This window comes from Primulina eburnea, chromosome 5 (assembly GCF_022965805.1).
Source record: "Primulina eburnea isolate SZY01 chromosome 5, ASM2296580v1, whole genome shotgun sequence".
Classification (NCBI taxonomy): domain Eukaryota; kingdom Viridiplantae; phylum Streptophyta; class Magnoliopsida; order Lamiales; family Gesneriaceae; genus Primulina; species Primulina eburnea.
In genome coordinates this window covers 5375510-5392421 of record NC_133105.1, presented here as the reverse complement: position 1 = coordinate 5392421, position 16912 = coordinate 5375510, and the positions used below count along the sequence as shown (strand labels likewise).

Genomic DNA, 16912 nt, shown 5'->3' with positions numbered 1-16912 from the left:
TATGTTTGTTATTTTTAAATAAAATTTTAATTTATGATATTGACTTCAACTATATATTTATATAAAGATCTTGAAAATTATCATTTTATCAAAATTATTCATTTAATAAATTAAATATAAGTCGAGATACAAAAAAAAATTATTTTAAAATTTTATTAATTTATAGAATTTTTTTTTCTTTTGATTTTGTAAAACGAACACGATCCTACGAGCTCAAGAAGAGGATAAGGGATGTTGGAGACAACCTGAGCTATCTCCGATGTATCATTAATTTATAGAATTAAATCACACACAAAAGAAAGATTCCAAGAATCGGAGCAGAGACCAATCCACTTTTGTGCGATTCTAATGCAATGTGTTCTCACTTAGTTGCTCCACTTCATACAACGATACGGCTAGACACGTGTCCCTATCTGAAATATTTGTCGGATAAATTTTTTTAAAGAGTTAAATCTTAATATTTACTTTTACGTAAATTACAACATACCCCGTAGACAATCTATCCACATATACTAAACAAAAAAAATTGTCATTGGTACGAGATTCAAACTTATCACAATATATATTCCTCGTGTAAATGTCAACATTTTTTTTAATCCTAAAAAAAAATTGAGTGAGTTGAAACCCGAGAAATTTAGTGAATTAGTATTATCGTAATAGAAGATCGACCTCAAAATATGTAGACATGATAGATATATGAGTGTATATTATCACGTCATTCAAAATATTTGATTGTCGAGTTTGTATAAGTACTTATTAGTGACAGTACCTTAGTTATTTTTTGTGTTGGCATCATGTGATTTGGAATATGATAAAATTTAAAGTATTTTAGACATATAATATATATTAGTCATAAATTTTAATTAAATAATGCATATTAGTGTCAATTTGCCCACCACGCACCCCTTATTATAAAACTGGATTGCCGTCAAGGGCACGGCGCAACAACCGTGGATTCAATGCATATGTCCCATGGGGTAAAGTTTTTAGAGGACTTTTGAATAAATTGTTAATTAATATTACGAGCGTTTTGTCATCTCTAAAAATAAATTTATTTTGGTTTTAAAAATTATTTTTTTAGTGTTTTTTAAATTTATATTTTGTGTTAGTTTATGCTTTGTTTAATTGAAATCATATGGTGATGTTGCAAATGTTTAAAAAATGTTATTAAGATTTTTTAAAAGATTATAATCAATTTTTTAAGTATTTGCAAATACTAGCAAAAACAGGTGGACGGTTGATCCAGCTATTACACAAGAGATTCTAGTAAAAATTTTATATTTTAATCAGTTGTTTAGCAAGCACTACCAATTTCTGATTTTTCGTTTCAATTTTGTTTTCAAACAATACTCACTTTTATTTTTTCTCCACCTAGACCTTTTTTTAAAGGTAAATCGGTTTTATCATCGGTCCGATTATAAAAAGATCGATGAAAAATATGTTATTTACAAACATAATAGCTGAATTTTTAAAATATCATGGATCAAATTAGTTACATTGTTTAACGGAAAAAATATAGGAAGAAAAACAATAGGCATAAATATAATATACATTTTAAAAATATACAATAGAGGAAGACAAATATTAATATTAAAAATTCGTTTCAATTGCTTTAGAAAACTGTTGGAATAAGGTTACTTTTATTTTAAAAGTAAATAAACGGGAAGTTTGAGATATGATTATGGACAAAAATTTGTATGAGACGCTCTCATGAGTCGTATTTTGTGAGACTGATCTCTTATTTGATTCATCCATGAACAAATATTACTTTATATAGTATTACTTTAATGTCATGATATATATATATATATCCAAATACCACAATATTTTAATAAAATTTTATGTTACATTTGAATCGAGGATTTCAAATCCATAAATTTAAAATATATTTTTATGACTTAGATAAGTAAGAATAAAAATTTCAAATTAACTTCTTGTATGTTTATATAGTATTTCAAGTTTAAACAATAATAATATCATTTGAAATATATTTTAGTTTATTTATTTATGTGTAAATAAGTACAGTAAATTTAATATATAATATATATATATATAGATCGGAAAAAATAGATTGATTTTGAATATAATTTTTTTTAATAATGAAAATTGTTTCATTATTAAAAAAAATTATATTCAAAATCAATCTATTTTTTCCGATCGCTACCTGTAGGTTATTCATTATTTCTAGATTGGGACCACAAACTTAAAGGTTAGATGAACAAGTTGCATCTTATTCTCTGTACAGAAAATCAGTTGCACTTGGAAAAGAAACAAACAAATTGCATGTGCGTTGATACTTGAATCTCACTCTCAATCATCGGGAAATACAAAAAATTATCTAGTATATATATATATATATATTATATATATATATATATATAAATTAAATTCTAAAAATAGCCTTGATTTTGTGTGTGCGTCTGTTTATCTATATATATACATTGATACTGAATCTCACTTAAATACAACAATAAAATTATCCTATTTCTCAATATCGCTATCAATGGAATGTAGTATGACTCATATATATATATTATATATTCTTACTATTATATATATATATAATATCGCTACATTCAATTGATACATATGAGAAATAAAATTTTATTTGATTGAGATCTAGTATCAATATAATATTAATATGACGCACACACAAAATCAGGCTATTTATAATTCGATTAACAATTACTCCGCAAAAAATAAAGTCAGACTTAATTAACGGATACATTATTCTTATATTTTATTTTTCAGAACAGATACATTTAACACTTTCCTCACTACATTAGTTGACATAATTAAAATTTTACTTTATCTTTTATAATATTAAATTGCACGTCTAATTATTTTTCATAGTGATGAAAAATAACGTTGATAATATAGAAATAAACTACTTTCATACATTTTGATATGTTATTGAAATTCACTTGTTTTACTTTAATACGTTCAAGCATGCATATTATAATGTATAAAAAAAGATTTTAAATTAGATTTAACAAAGATAGATTTTTTAAAAAACCTTTAAAAAAACAAGAGACGGATTCTAAAATAATTTAGCGATAGAACCACGAAGTCAAAGCCAGATGAACAAGTTGTCAAGTTGCTTAAAATTACCAAGTCATTTGAGAAATCATCGTCGTATGTCGGGTCTACACATGTGGATCTCATGATTTGGGGTTAATCGGATCTGACTTTCGGGCAATCCTAAAGACAACATCGATTTTCCCTTCCCAAGTTATGGCAATTTTTTTGTAATATTTTTAGTCATACATGTTCGTTCAAGAGTCAAGTAACTATATATATATATATATATATTATATATATATATATATATATATATATATATATATAGAGTCATTTTCGTCAAAATTATGTACATAGATTAATAGTATTTTTTTAAAGAGTGTGTTTCATGTGAGACCATCTCACGGATCATAATCTGTGAGACGGATATACTCTACCCATATTCACAATAAAAAGTAATATTTTTTCATGGGTGACACAAATAAGAGATCCGTCTCACAAATACGACCCGTGAGACCGTCTTACACAAGTTTTTGTCTTAAAAAAATTATAATTACATTGGCAACACACGTGTATATTGACCACTCACTTGCAAAAGATTTAACAATAAAATTGATAATTTAATTAAATTATTTTGAAAAACTAAAATTGATCAAAATAACATATTTACAGAACTACGAAACATACATATTTAAAAAATGTCATTCAAATATATAAAAGATATTTTGTCTATATATTTTATAAATATGGTAAATGTAAACTCAATGTAATCGTCGTTACAGTACAAAAGTCAATAAACCATATCAGTAAACACTGGATAATTAATTATATGTTAATAAAAAAGAGAACACAACCCCCATGCCATGTCGGGTCCCGACGGAATAGTCTTTCGGAGGAGACACTTCAAATTTCAAGCTCCTAGCTAGTGGTTGAAATGTTGATGAAACATGATAATTATAGGCTATCAAATTAATTAAAACTTAATTTTATAAAATAAAAAGAGATAATTTTTTTTAAATCTGTGATAGGTATTTCAAAAATTAAATCGTAACATCAAAATGATTTTTAATTATTTTTGCAGATTATAAAAATATAGAAATTTGCAATCAAAACTTTTATATAATCTGTAGAAACTTAATGATTTTCAAGATAAATTTTTGAAGAATATTATAAGTTTAGTGATATTCAACATTGAATTTTTTAAAATCTACAAAAAAATTTAGTTATTCAAAATGTGAATAGATTTTTAATAACTCGATGAAATGGATTGATATACAGAATAAATCTCTTGTGAGACGGTTTCATGAATCTTTATCTGTGAGACGGGTCAACCCTACCGATATTCATAATAAAAAGTAATACTCTTATCATAAAAAGAAATATTTTTTTATGGATGACCTAAATAACAGAGCCGTTTCACAAAATACGATCCGTGAGACCGTCTCACACAAATTTTTGTCTGATATACAGACATTAAAATTCAAATTACAACCGACTTTGATCCAACCTAAATATTTGAATGAATGCTTCAAATTTATAACTCTCTTTCTCACTTATCCTCTCCTAATCTATCTCATTCTCTCTCTTGCCTTCAAAATTTATCTTTATATATCACTAATTAAATTATCTGGCTTCATCTTCATATAGTTTTCGCTATGTTGTCTAATTCAGATACAAATGCTTTATAAAAAATTTCAATTCATTATTTTTACGCTATAAATTAATAATGTTTTAGAAATTTTTTTGAATTTTAAAATCGATTTAAAAGTAAAAATAAATTTCCCGGTCTTTTCGTTCCGGCAAAGTTGCCAATAATGGAGCTCGATCCGATGGTTTCGCGATCAGACTCTAATCATCATATCTTCAATAAAAGCATTTTAAATAATAAAAATATATATTTATTATTATTATTATCGACTCAGCAAACTTTTTCCATTTTATCCATACAATGTGCATCCACCATGTTCAAGTGGATAAGCTTTCTTCTCTCACAAGCATCATTACCGGTTCATCAGTGGCCCCCACATCACATTATTCCTCTATAAATAAATTTCCACATATCCGATCCCATCCATCCTGTAATCTTATGGCTTGCACATCGCCGTCTCTCTCAATCGGCCGCAGATTCTCCGCCTCTCCGGATCTGCTCATTTTCCGACGCCCGATCCAAATCTCCGCCGGTTACGACACCGCAGAAAGGACGTGGGCATCCCCTGAATCAGCTCTCCAGACGGCGTCGTTTTACGATGTCCTCGGGATCCAAGCCTGCGCATCGGGTCAGGAGATAAAGTCCGCCTTTAGGAAATTGGCGAGGGTCTTGCATCCCGACGTCTCGCCCAGCTACGGAGAAGATGTGAAGTCTGCTTCTGACGAATTTATGAGAGTGCACGCGGCTTATGCGACTCTCTCGGATCCGGAGAAGCGCGCGTTGTACGACATCACGCTCTCGCGGCGTCGTAGGAGGGAGGCGCAGCTGGCGGCGGGTGCTTCTCCGGTGATGAGCCGGCGGAGGCGGAACTGGGAGACTGATCAGTGTTGGTAGAGAAAAAAAATATTCTAGCCATAGCCCTTTTCTAGGTAGTTGGCCACACGCATGTTTTTTTTTTAATTTTGGTCAATTATTTTTTTTAAGAAAATCACTTTCTTAAAAATATAATTGATCAAAATTATTTTATAAATTTAACCTGCAGCAGGCTTGTGTACATATCTTTCATTCCAAAAGCAAAAAAATTAAAAAAAAAAAGAGTGGTAGCAGTTAATTTTGCCAGATGAGTTGACTAATATTATGAGGGAGACGGTCTCATCGATTGTATTTCGTGAGACGAATTTTTATTTGGGTTGAGCAATATTGTGAATATCGGTAGGGTTGATATATCTCACAAATAAATATTCGTGATATCGTCTCACAAGAAATCTACTGTATTGTGTGTACTACCTGGGACGACAAAAGGAATGGATAAACAAAAGGAATGGATAAGCCTCTAATCAGACATTGTAATTATTTTTTATGTTTTTGTGTGATTTATATAACAGTAACTAATTAGTGAATTTCATTTAATATTAATTTTTATTATTTTGACAATTAAATTTTTTACATTATTGGAATTATATTATCCAAAAACCAGCATAATCGTGGTATCATCGTCCTACGGTGGAACAAAGGTTCCCTCTATTGTTCTGTGCGCTGATGTTTTATTTGATTACCTTTTGGATCTAAATTAAACCAAATCAAATTAAATATGAAGAGAATTTGAAAGTCTGAACTAGAGTAGAAGCTCGAATAATCTAAACTTTCGGATAAAATTAAAAACTCGATTTCAAGCCCGACTCCAAAGATATTGCATCTATCTAGAGTCTGAGACTATTATTCAATAATAAATACTTGAAATTTTTTGTATATATTTGTTAATATATAATAATATAATATTATATTTATAAAATACAAGAACTCGACAACGATTCGTTAATTATCGCACAAAATATATATTTTGTGCTCAAATTTGATTCGTATTTTGAATTTGAAACCTTTTGAATAGAAATAAAATATTTTTTTAAATGGACTTTAGACAGTTGATGTAAACTCTCAATTGAAACTAGCTCTAAGCCGGACAAATTCCCCTATTTTACGGGAACTTGTGCCAGTGAGTCATCTTCATTTTAGATTTTTTTATATATTTGAGTCGCAAGTTTAATAATTAAAATTATTACACTGTTTGTATCAAAATTATAGAGCCCCTGTGGAAAGTAATTGGGCCCATCAATAAAAGCCCATGAATAATTGGAGGTTCCACCTCACAAATTTTGAAGAGAGAGCCCGTAAGATCTGCCCAGAATGGCTCAAGTATTGAAGCCGCCCTGTTTGATAAAAAAGAAAAAGTAATTGGGTCCATTTAAAAAAGCCCATGAATAAATTGGGTTTTACACCCCACAAATTTTGAAGACCGAGCCCGGAGAGATCTGCCCAAAATGGCTCACGTATTGAGGCCGCTGATGCAATTGCCGCGGTGGCGCCACCGTCCATCGCCAATATATCATCTACTCAGCGGACCTTCACATTAACTCCATGTATCCGGTAGTTTTTCGTTCTTCGTATTATTCTCCATCTCTTGCCGTGCAGTCCACTTTCGTTCCCGCGCAGTTAAATTGCGTGACGTTCCTTTGCCTACGACGCGGACGACAGCGACGATGTGTCGTCTTCGGATAGCGGTGAAACATCTAAGAGGCGCAACGAGAGAAAGCACGAGGCTCGACGTGCCGTACGCTGGGGTATGGAGCTAGCCAGCTTCTCTCCACCTCAAATTAAGCTCATTCTTAGGTGAAATATTGTGTAAAACTGCATTTTCCTTAACTTTGTTTGCCAAGTACGAGTAAATATTGTAACATCAGGCATTTGATGTGTCTATATGTATCTATTAGTGCAGAGTGGATGCTCTGGAGCAAGAGGTGTATGATGCTCTTATGCTAGTTAAGGTGTTTGTTTTTTATTTTGTGTTGTTGCCGATCAAGTACCACTTTAGAAGCATGTCCGTATTTGCTTATATATTGTCCGGTGATGTAATAGTATTTAAGGTGCTTGGTTTTTTGTCGCAGAGACTAGGCCGTGATGCTAGAGAAGGAAAGAGAAGGCAATATAATCTCATAGGTAAGAGAGGACGAAAGGATAAATTCTTCGATTTTGCTGAATATGCAAAATAGTTTCTCATAACCAATCCAATAAACAAAAACCAAGAACCAAGATTTCAAGTGCTATTGGATACGAAATTTATGGAGCAAAGTTTTTTTTTTTTTGAAAAGCAATTTTCTTAAAAAATAATGTTTTGAAGTGTTCTTTGTTAGTTGTTATAGTGGCTTGTTCATACATTGAGGGGTTATACATGGCAATGCATAGTTGAAAGCTGCAAAGTGATATTTTTTGTACACCAGTTTACGTTTCTTCCGCCATTGCATAACACAATGTATTTGCTATGCAGGAGATGAAATAAAGAAACTGATTTCTATTGTCACTATCAGAGCATGGTTATATACTGATCCTGAAATGTCTGTTTTTTAGCGGGAAAACTGCTATGTTGTCAAATTTCAGTTTAAGTTTGTTTTCTTTGTTTTTTGACAACTATAGTCATTTATCCTACGTGACAATGATGTGTGTACTGTCATGTCAGTATTCAAAATAAAAAATAACTAAATTTGACAGGCTAAAACTGAAATTTGACAACATAGATGACCAAAATCACAAAGAAACAAACATACATTACCAAAATGCAATTTTCCTTTTTAAAAATCAACATAATTTATAATATGGCTAAGAAAAGATTTATAGTATGTGAGAATTGAGATCGTGTAGTGCATTTCCTACTTGATTTGCTTTCTAAATATATCAACAACTTTGTTTAGGAAGACTTCTACGAGAAGTGGAGCCTGAATTAATGGATGGATTAATTCAGGCCACGAAAGATGGAAACTAGAGTAGGTTTCAAGATTTCTTATGCACAGAAAGCTTGGATATCAATGGTGAAATAGAGGAAGACGAGGAAGAAGTAAGCAAAAATGATCCATTATTTATAGTCTTGGAAAGGGGTAATTAGCACTTTTGGGGTTGGGGGCTGCTTCCTCTGCAAATATCACTTCATTTATTCTCATCGATTGTGTATATGTAGTAACAAAAGTATGCTTACCTCTTAGTTTGATAAAAAAATCCAGTGTCTTTCTGAGATAATTTTGGTTGTAATTTATGTTGTTTATCGCTTTGTTCTCACTTCTTCTTGTTTACAAATTCGATTTTCATGAAATTTTTGCTTTTTGTTCTGATTCAGTTAAATATGATGGTACTTAGTAATTATCATGTTTACATACGTTTTTTTCGTCTAACAAGGTTCTGATGAATAAAATATTTTATTTTACCTCTGGGCTCCTTAGCAGGATTCGATTAACGTTGCTGTAGCTGACAGATGGTATGACGGTTTGATCAACAAGGACATTTGCATTACTAATGGAATTTATTCACTTCGTGAAATAGAGTTTGATCGACAGGTTAGTTTCTGGGAGATTTTAATCAGTATTGTTGAGTAATGAGAACTCGAACACGTCGTCGTTGTTTTACGTGATATATTGATGTATCTTGTTTTTCATCATCGAATTCTTTCTGACATAAAGATATTATGAACGAACTTGTTATATTACGTTCCTTTAGAATCATAGTCTGCAATAAACTTCAACGCCATTTATCCCATTGCGGCTAAAACAAACTTCACAATGAGAAAGTCCTGAAACTTGTGCACACCAATGGCTAATGGCTGCATAAAGAGAAATCTGGGAATAGGACGTTTTCTTATTGCAGCTCACCGTTCTTGCCAGAGTATTTGTAGTAAAAAGGTCATGATTTACCAAAATGCGGACGTTCTTTAAATTTTTCTTTGGTATATGGAAGCACATAAATTTCCTTATTGTATAAGATTATGTACGTTGCTCTTAGTTGGAAAAGCTTGAATACCAGCAAAAAACTCACAATCGTTTATTCATGCTTGAATAATTGTTTACACTGTTGATCCTTCATTTATAACAAGTATAACAAATAGAAACAAGACACATGGATTTTTCTGTTGTAACGACTGTGACAGACAAAATCTAATCTGTTATATAAAAGATGCTCATTTATCCGGATCTTTCTTGATGGGCTCGGCCTTGATTGCTTGATCATGGACTGGACTTTGATTGGTTGATTTGGGCTTGAATCTTTGTTCTCTGTAATTTCCTCCCTCAAGCTCAGCAGTGGTGAAGAAAGAACTCTGAGCTTGGACCGGAATTTGAGAAAAGAGGCAGCGGTCAATGGTTTAGTAAGAATATCTGCTATTTGATCATAAGTTGGAACATGACGAACGGAGATAGTCTTGGATAGCACTTTCTCTCGGACAAAATGGAGATCGAGCTCAAGATGCTTTGTGCGAGCATGAAGAACTGGATTTGCACTTAATGCAATGGTGCTGAGATTATCACACCATATGATGGGAGGTGCTACTGGCAGAACATGAAGTTCGGATAAAAGAGATTGTATCCAAAGAAGTTCCGATATAGCATTGGCAAGACTGCGATATTCGGCTTCAGTACTAGAACGTGAAACCACGGCTTGCTTTTTAGAGCTCCAAGAGACAGGGTTGTTTCCAAAGAACCAACAAAACCCAGAAGTGGATCGGCGATCATCAATATCGCTTCCCCAATCAGCATCACAGTAGCCAACGAGACTGAGATTAGAGGACGAGGTGAGATGGAGACCAACGTCAAGAGTTCCTGTGAGATATCGAAGAATACGCTTGACAGCTTTCCAATGTGTGTGAAGAGGTCGTTGCATAAACTGACACACTTTGTTCACACTGAAAGAAATATCGGGCCGTGTAATAGTAAGGTATTGAAGAGCGCCGACTGTACTTCGATATAAGGTAGCATTGGCAAAGATTTCTCCGTCATGTGCAGATAACTTGCTGTTGGTAATCATCGGTGTAGGCAGAGGTTTAGCCTTATCCATCTTAGTTCTGGCAAGAAGATCTCGAGTATACTTGGCTTGAGTGAGAACTAACGATTGGTTAGTAGATTTAATCACTTCTATACCCAAGAAAACAGACAAATTTCCAAGATCTTTAAGAGAGAACCGAGTGTGTAACTGTAAGATCAAGTCTTGAACATGAGAGCTGTTATTTCCTGTAATTAAGATGTCATCCACATATATAAGAACATAGATAATAGAGCTGGAATCAAACTTGACAAAGAGAGATGTGTCGGCTTTGGACGCTGAGAAGCCCATTGATGTTAGAGCAAGTTTGAGTTTGTCAAACCAAGCACGGGGGGCTTGTTTTAAGCCATAAATGGCTTTGTGCAATCTACAGACGAGTTGGGAGTTGTGTGACTGGATCTCAAAACCAGGCGGTTGACGCATGTAGACTATCTCATCAAGATGTCCATGTAAAAAGGCATTATTAACGTCAACTTGACGAATGTCCCAGCCCTTGGAGATAGCAATGGTTAGCACAAGCCGGATAGTGGTTGGCTTGACAACTGGACTAAAAGTCTCTGTGTAATCTAAACCAGGGGTTTGGGAGTACCCTTTTGCCACGAGACGAGCCTTATACCGAGCAATAGATCCATTAGGATTAGTCTTGAGTTTAAAGACCCATTTACAGCCTATGATCGGGGCATGAGTTGGAGCTTCAACAAGAGACCAAGTCTGATTCTGAAGTAGGGCTTGATACTCATTGTTCATGGCCTGACACCATTCCGGAGAACCTGTTGCCTCAAGATAAGTCATAGGTTCTCGGGGAATAGACCAACTTGTTACGAAAATTTTTGGCTTGAAGATTCCAGCCTTGGATCGAGTAAGCATGGGGTGATGATTTTTGGGAGAAGAAACAGAGGTGGAGCTCGCTGAAGTAGGGGATGGAGATGTGGAAATGATGGGAGAGGGACTAACTGGAGATGAATGAGAATTAGAGTGATGGTTTAGGGGGGAGTTGTGAGGTGTGTTGGAGGGGATGAGTTGAGGTAAGTAAAGTAATGTAGTGTCGGAGTGATCTTTAGGAACAGAGTGGAACATGCTGTCATAAGGAAATACTAATTCATTAAATTTAACATCCCTAGAGATGTAAATCCGACCATCCTTGCTGTAACAAATATAGCCTTTATGAGCAGCACTATATCCTAAGAAGATACAAGGTTCGGAGCGGAATTGAAGCTTATGGTTGTTATATGGTCGGAGACACGGGAAGCAGAGACACCCAAAAACACGAAAAGAAGAAAAATTTGGAGTTTGACGATAGAGAAGCGTGAGTGGTATATGACCCTGATTACCAGAAGTTGGAAGTCTGTTGATAAGGTGAACAACGGTGAGGAAAGCGTCTTCCCAGAAACTTAATGGCATAGAAGCATGAGCAAGTAAGGAGAGACCAATCTCAACAATATGGCGGTGTTTTCTTTCAACGACACCATTTTGCTGAGATGTGTATGGGCAAGAGAACCTATGAATTATGCCTTGATCATGAAGAAATTGAGATAGAGATCGAAACTCTCCTCCAGAATCGGTTTGTAAGATCTTAATTTTTTTTTGAAATTGAGTTTCAACATGCTTTTTAAATTGAAGGAAAATGGAATACACTTCAGATTTAAGTTTGAGAAGGTAAATCCAAGTGAACCTACTGTAGGCATCAACAAAACTCACATAATATTTGAATCCATTTCTAGACAAAGTATGTGCTGGCCCCCAAACATCTGCGTATATGAGTTCAAAAGGTGCTGAGTATTGAGTTAAAGAATGAGTGAAAGGTAGCTTGTGGCTTTTTCCAAGTTCACAGGCAGTGCAAAAACTCATGGATTCATTTTTGGAAACAGAGACATTACAAGAAGATAAAATTTTCCTAACAACAGATAAACTTGGATGCCCTAGTCTAAGATGCCACCGATCTAAGAGACTGAGAGACACTTTGATTGATGGCTGGATGAGATCCTTGTTATCAGAAGAGAGGGAAGCTGACAGGCATGTTGCTGGAAAAGTTGACGGAAGGAGAGGTTGTCCAAGACTAAACTTGTACAGGCCTTTATGTAAATTCCCTTTGAGAAGAATTTCCTGAGTTGCTAGATCCTTCACAAGACAAAAGTGAGGGTGAAATTCAAAAAAGACTTGATTATCTTGGGCAAACTTGCTAACACTCAATAGGTTTTTGTTAATTTGAGGTACACGAAGAAGATTAGTGAGCATAAAAGTTCGTGATGAAGAAGGACAGTGAAATTTGGAATAACCAAGGTGAGAGATAGCCAAACCTGCTCCATTTCCCATTTGAACCTTACCACTCCCTGAATATTCAGAACCAAATGTGAGGTTTCCTAGTTCCTGAGTAACATGGTGGGTTGCCCCTGACTCTGGGAACCACCATTCTTCAACAGGAGCTTCTGAGGCAGTGACGTTGAGAGCGGATGGTGAATGTTGTGGAAGGGACGGATGCGGATGTTGATATTGTGGTGTCTTTGCAGTACCGACATTCCTTGGCGTTGGAACATAGTCTTTCTCAAATCGATAGTAACATATTTGTGCTATATGTCCAGTAATACCACAAATTTGACAGACCGGACGACCATTGTTGGGTTGCCAATTTCGTCCCCCCCTCATGTTTCTGCCACGGCCTCTTCCTCGTTGATAAGAGCCTCTGAATGCCTGAAAATTCTCGTGCTTCTTTGGAGATGTGAAGGTTGAGGTATGAATAGCTGGAGCAGGACTGTTGCCATTGAGATTATAGGTCTCAATGCGTCCTTCATGTGAGAGCAGTAATGCACTTGCATCAGAAAAATTAAGAGAGTCGGTGCGTGAGGTGATATGAACTACCACTGAGTCATATTCGATTCCTACACCTCCAAGAACATATAAAATCTGATCTTCCTCTGTGATTAGATGACCACTGGCGGCAAGTGTGTCTATATAATTTTTCATCTTGCCAAGGTAGTCTTTCATTGGCATGTTGCCTTTCTTGAGTGTTTGTAATTGAAGTTTGAAGTGCATTATACGTGCTTTTGTTCTTGAAGCATACAGACGGCTGACCCTGCTCCAAAGTTGAGATGAAGTTTCACATCCCACCATTTGGCTTTGCACAGTCTCGGCCATGGAAGCAAGAAGAAATGAGAATAGCAGCTGGTCTTGTCGACACCAGGAGATGTACTGCGGATTGATTGTTTCTTCACTGCCATCTATGGAAATAAGATGGGAAGGGATTGGTGGGTTTTCAAGGATGAAGATTTCTAGCCCTAAACCTCGAATGCTGGCTAGGACCTGTAAGTTCCACAACAAATAGTTATCATCGTTCAGCTTGACTGAGGTAATCTGATTTGCTGGATTGATAATAAGAAGATTGGGGTTAGAAGGAATACTGGAAGCAGAGGAAATGGCCTCCGCCATTAATAGCTCTGATACCAAGTTGGAAAAGCTTGAATACCAGCAAAAAACTCACAATCGTTTATTCATGCTTGAATAATTGTTTACACTGTTGATCCTTCATTTATAACAAGTATAACAAATAGAAACAAGACACATGGATTTTTCTGTTGTAACGACTGTGACAGACAAAATCTAATCTGTTATATAAAAGATGCTCATTTATCCGGATCTTTCTTGATGGGCTCGGCCTTGATTGCTTGATCATGGACTGGACTTTGATTGGTTGATTTGGGCCTTGAATCTTTGTTCTCTGTAATTCTCTTAGTTATATCCTGCTCATGGGTTCTTTTATTCCTGTTTTATATTATAGGAACTCCGACAACTGGTTAGGAAGGTTCATGCTACACCGGAGCCTCAGGCCACCTCAGAGGAACATGGAAAACCTGATGCTACTTCTGTGAAAGATAGAAGATCACTCGCTTGTTTTCTCCGAGGTCTTGTGAAGCAGCTTCCGTCCAACTAGCGTGCAAAGTTCTGCCTGTATGATTAATGGTTGTTCAGTAACTTATGTCGAAGTCAGAGATTTTAGGATTACATCTCATTTCTTCTCCATTGATGTCCCTCAATCTCACACACCATGAGAAATGATATCGCTTCACTGTGATTTTTCCACATCCTTTGTTCGCTTGTGGAAGTTAAGATCCTATTATCCAAAATTCACTTGAAGTGCTTAATAAAAATTTTGTTTTTAAAATTAAATTTAGCCTTTATTATTTTTTTTGTCGAATCGGATTTTTCGAATTTTGATTATTGTCCCACTCTGCCTTGAAAGTATCTCAGCGCATGCAGTGAGATGATGAGTCCCGAATCTTATTATTCTACTGTATGGAATGGATCGAGATTGATGACTCGCTTGTAAATAAATAGTATGATGAGATATGTCAAAGTATGATGAATATGTCCGTTGTAAAATATATTTTATGAAACGGGTCATTTGGTTATTTTTACAAAAAAATTGGCGGAATTTCTCTTGAAAATATGATATTCCATAGACTCAATCACATTACTGAGAAGAATACAACAAATAACAAGGTCATCGCCGAATAAAATCAAGCATTTCAGCTGCTCACATCCATCACAAGTCAAGTGAATTACTCACACTGGAGATGATTGTCAACGAAAAAATTATGGCCAACATGCGGTGATTTGATCAACAATTTTTAGAATAAACAAGATAGATCTATCATTTACATCAAATTATCAAAATATGCATCAAGCTCTAAAAATTCCAAGTGTGTGTGTTTTAATGTTTCCAAGTCTTTTGTATGCTTTTCCATGTTCCCTTTTTGATTCATCAATTTGCCACCACGACGACCTTGAACCTCATGAACGAGTTGGGTGGTAGAAGACTTCAAGCTAACCAATGCTAGAGGTTGAGTCTCGGCTTGAGATATAGAGAATTGGTCATTTCTGCAGTATAAATGTAAAAATAATTAAAAATACAAAGAATGAGCATGGTAGTATATGCTCAAAAAGATTACTAACATCTTTCTTATTTCAGGACGCGAGTCGGATTCCTCTTTCATGGCTTGAAGCTCAAGGGTTCTCGGAATTCCCTTTCAAGCTTTCTCGAGTTGGAGCTAAAAAGTCTTCAAGGCATTACTTTTTCAAATTTTGAGTCATCGAGTTAGCTTTCTTGAAATAATCAAACTTGGATTACGTAGAATACTGAGAAAAAAAAGATAAAAGGAGCACTGCGTTTGAATATTGACACCGGGGATTATATCATACGAGGGAGTGACGGAACATGGGCAAAGATGTTGCCAAAGGATTGGCATGGAAGAGGTGGGGAAAATTGGTATACCTACATTTCATATGAAAGAAAATAATCATTGAAAACGAAATGGCAGTCAAATAAAATAAGAAAGGGAGACAACATTTTCATGCCAAATGATTTATAAATGTCAAAAACTTGTGTGAAACAGTTTCAATGGTCGTATTTTGTGAGACAGATTTCTTATTTGGGTCATCCATAAAAAAATATTACTTTTTATAGTGAATATCGGTAGGGTTGACATGTCTCACAGATAAAGATTCGTGAGACCGTCTCGTAAGAGACATACTCTTTTTATACAGTATTGAAGTTTCAATATTAGAATAAAAAATCAACACGAGTACTTGCATTTGGTATCACTACAACAAAAAGTTCAATCAACAACGGTTTTAACAAAAACCGTTGTCGTAGCCTAAAAAACCCAGCTTATAGACAACGGTTTTTAAAAAACCGTTGTTTTTTATGTGTCTACAACAACGGTTTTTAAAAATCGTTGTCTATGAGCGTTTTTTTTTTGTTTGTACAACAACGGTTTTAAAAAACTGTTGTCTTAGAGCTTTTTTTTTTTGCTACAACAACAGTTTTAACAACCGTTGTCTATGAGGGGTTTTTTTTAGACTACAACAACGATTTTTAAAAACCGTTGTCTTTTGGATGATTTTTTTTGGGCTACAACAACGTTTTTTCAAAAACCGTTGTCTTTCGGATGGTTTTTTATCTACGACAACGGTTTTTAAAAACGTTGTCGTTTCTTAGTGTTTTATTTGGTTAAAGACAACGGTTTTTGAAAAAACGTTGTCGTAATTTCTAATTTTTTCAAAAAAATGGGTAAAACTTTAGCGACAGTTTTAGAAATACCGTCGCAAAATTTAAATTTTGCGACGGTCTTAGATACCCGTCGGTAAATTGAGCGACAGTTCCCGTTCTCAGTTCGTCGCTAAATTTGGCGACGATTTTTATAAGACCGTCGCCGATTTACATTAGCAAGGGCTTATGCTTTAACCGTCGCTAATAGCAACGGTACTATCAGTACCGTCGCACAAATGTTTATAAATATCCGCGTTATTGTTCATTTTTCTTCGCACCTCTAAGTCATTTCCTTAGTTCAACTACTCAAATTTTTTATTCTTCCACGTTTTTTTGTCTACGAATTT

The 16912-nt window shown here is 34.5% G+C and overlaps 1 protein-coding gene and 1 long non-coding RNA gene across 12 annotated transcripts; one reads left to right on the top strand and one right to left on the bottom strand.

Moving 5' to 3' along the window:
* Positions 1–5248: 5248 nt before the first annotated feature.
* On the bottom strand, positions 5249–7156 carry LOC140832645 (uncharacterized). The gene is made up of 2 exons (XR_012118153.1): positions 6946–7156; positions 5249–6812 (listed from the first exon to the last, which is right to left on the bottom strand). It is a non-coding gene; the product is annotated as an uncharacterized lncRNA (long non-coding RNA).
* LOC140832644 (uncharacterized) lies at positions 6822–14536 on the top strand. Of its 11 annotated transcripts, none has more exons than XR_012118150.1 (6): positions 7120–7336; positions 7438–7491; positions 7612–7663; positions 8413–8555; positions 8938–9048; positions 14295–14536. XR_012118150.1 is itself a non-coding variant. In XM_073196766.1 (4 exons), the coding sequence occupies exons 1-4, from the start codon at positions 7290–7292 to the stop codon at positions 14445–14447; spliced, it is 360 nt and encodes a 119-aa protein (XP_073052867.1). In that variant the 5' UTR covers positions 6822–7289; the 3' UTR covers positions 14448–14536. The 11 variants fall into 11 exon arrangements, 2 of the variants coding, with proteins under 2 accessions (XP_073052867.1, XP_073052868.1); XR_012118149.1 differs by having other exon boundaries at positions 7130–7336; positions 7443–7491; XR_012118144.1 differs by having other exon boundaries at positions 7130–7336; positions 7443–7663.
* Positions 14537–16912: the final 2376 nt, after the last annotated feature.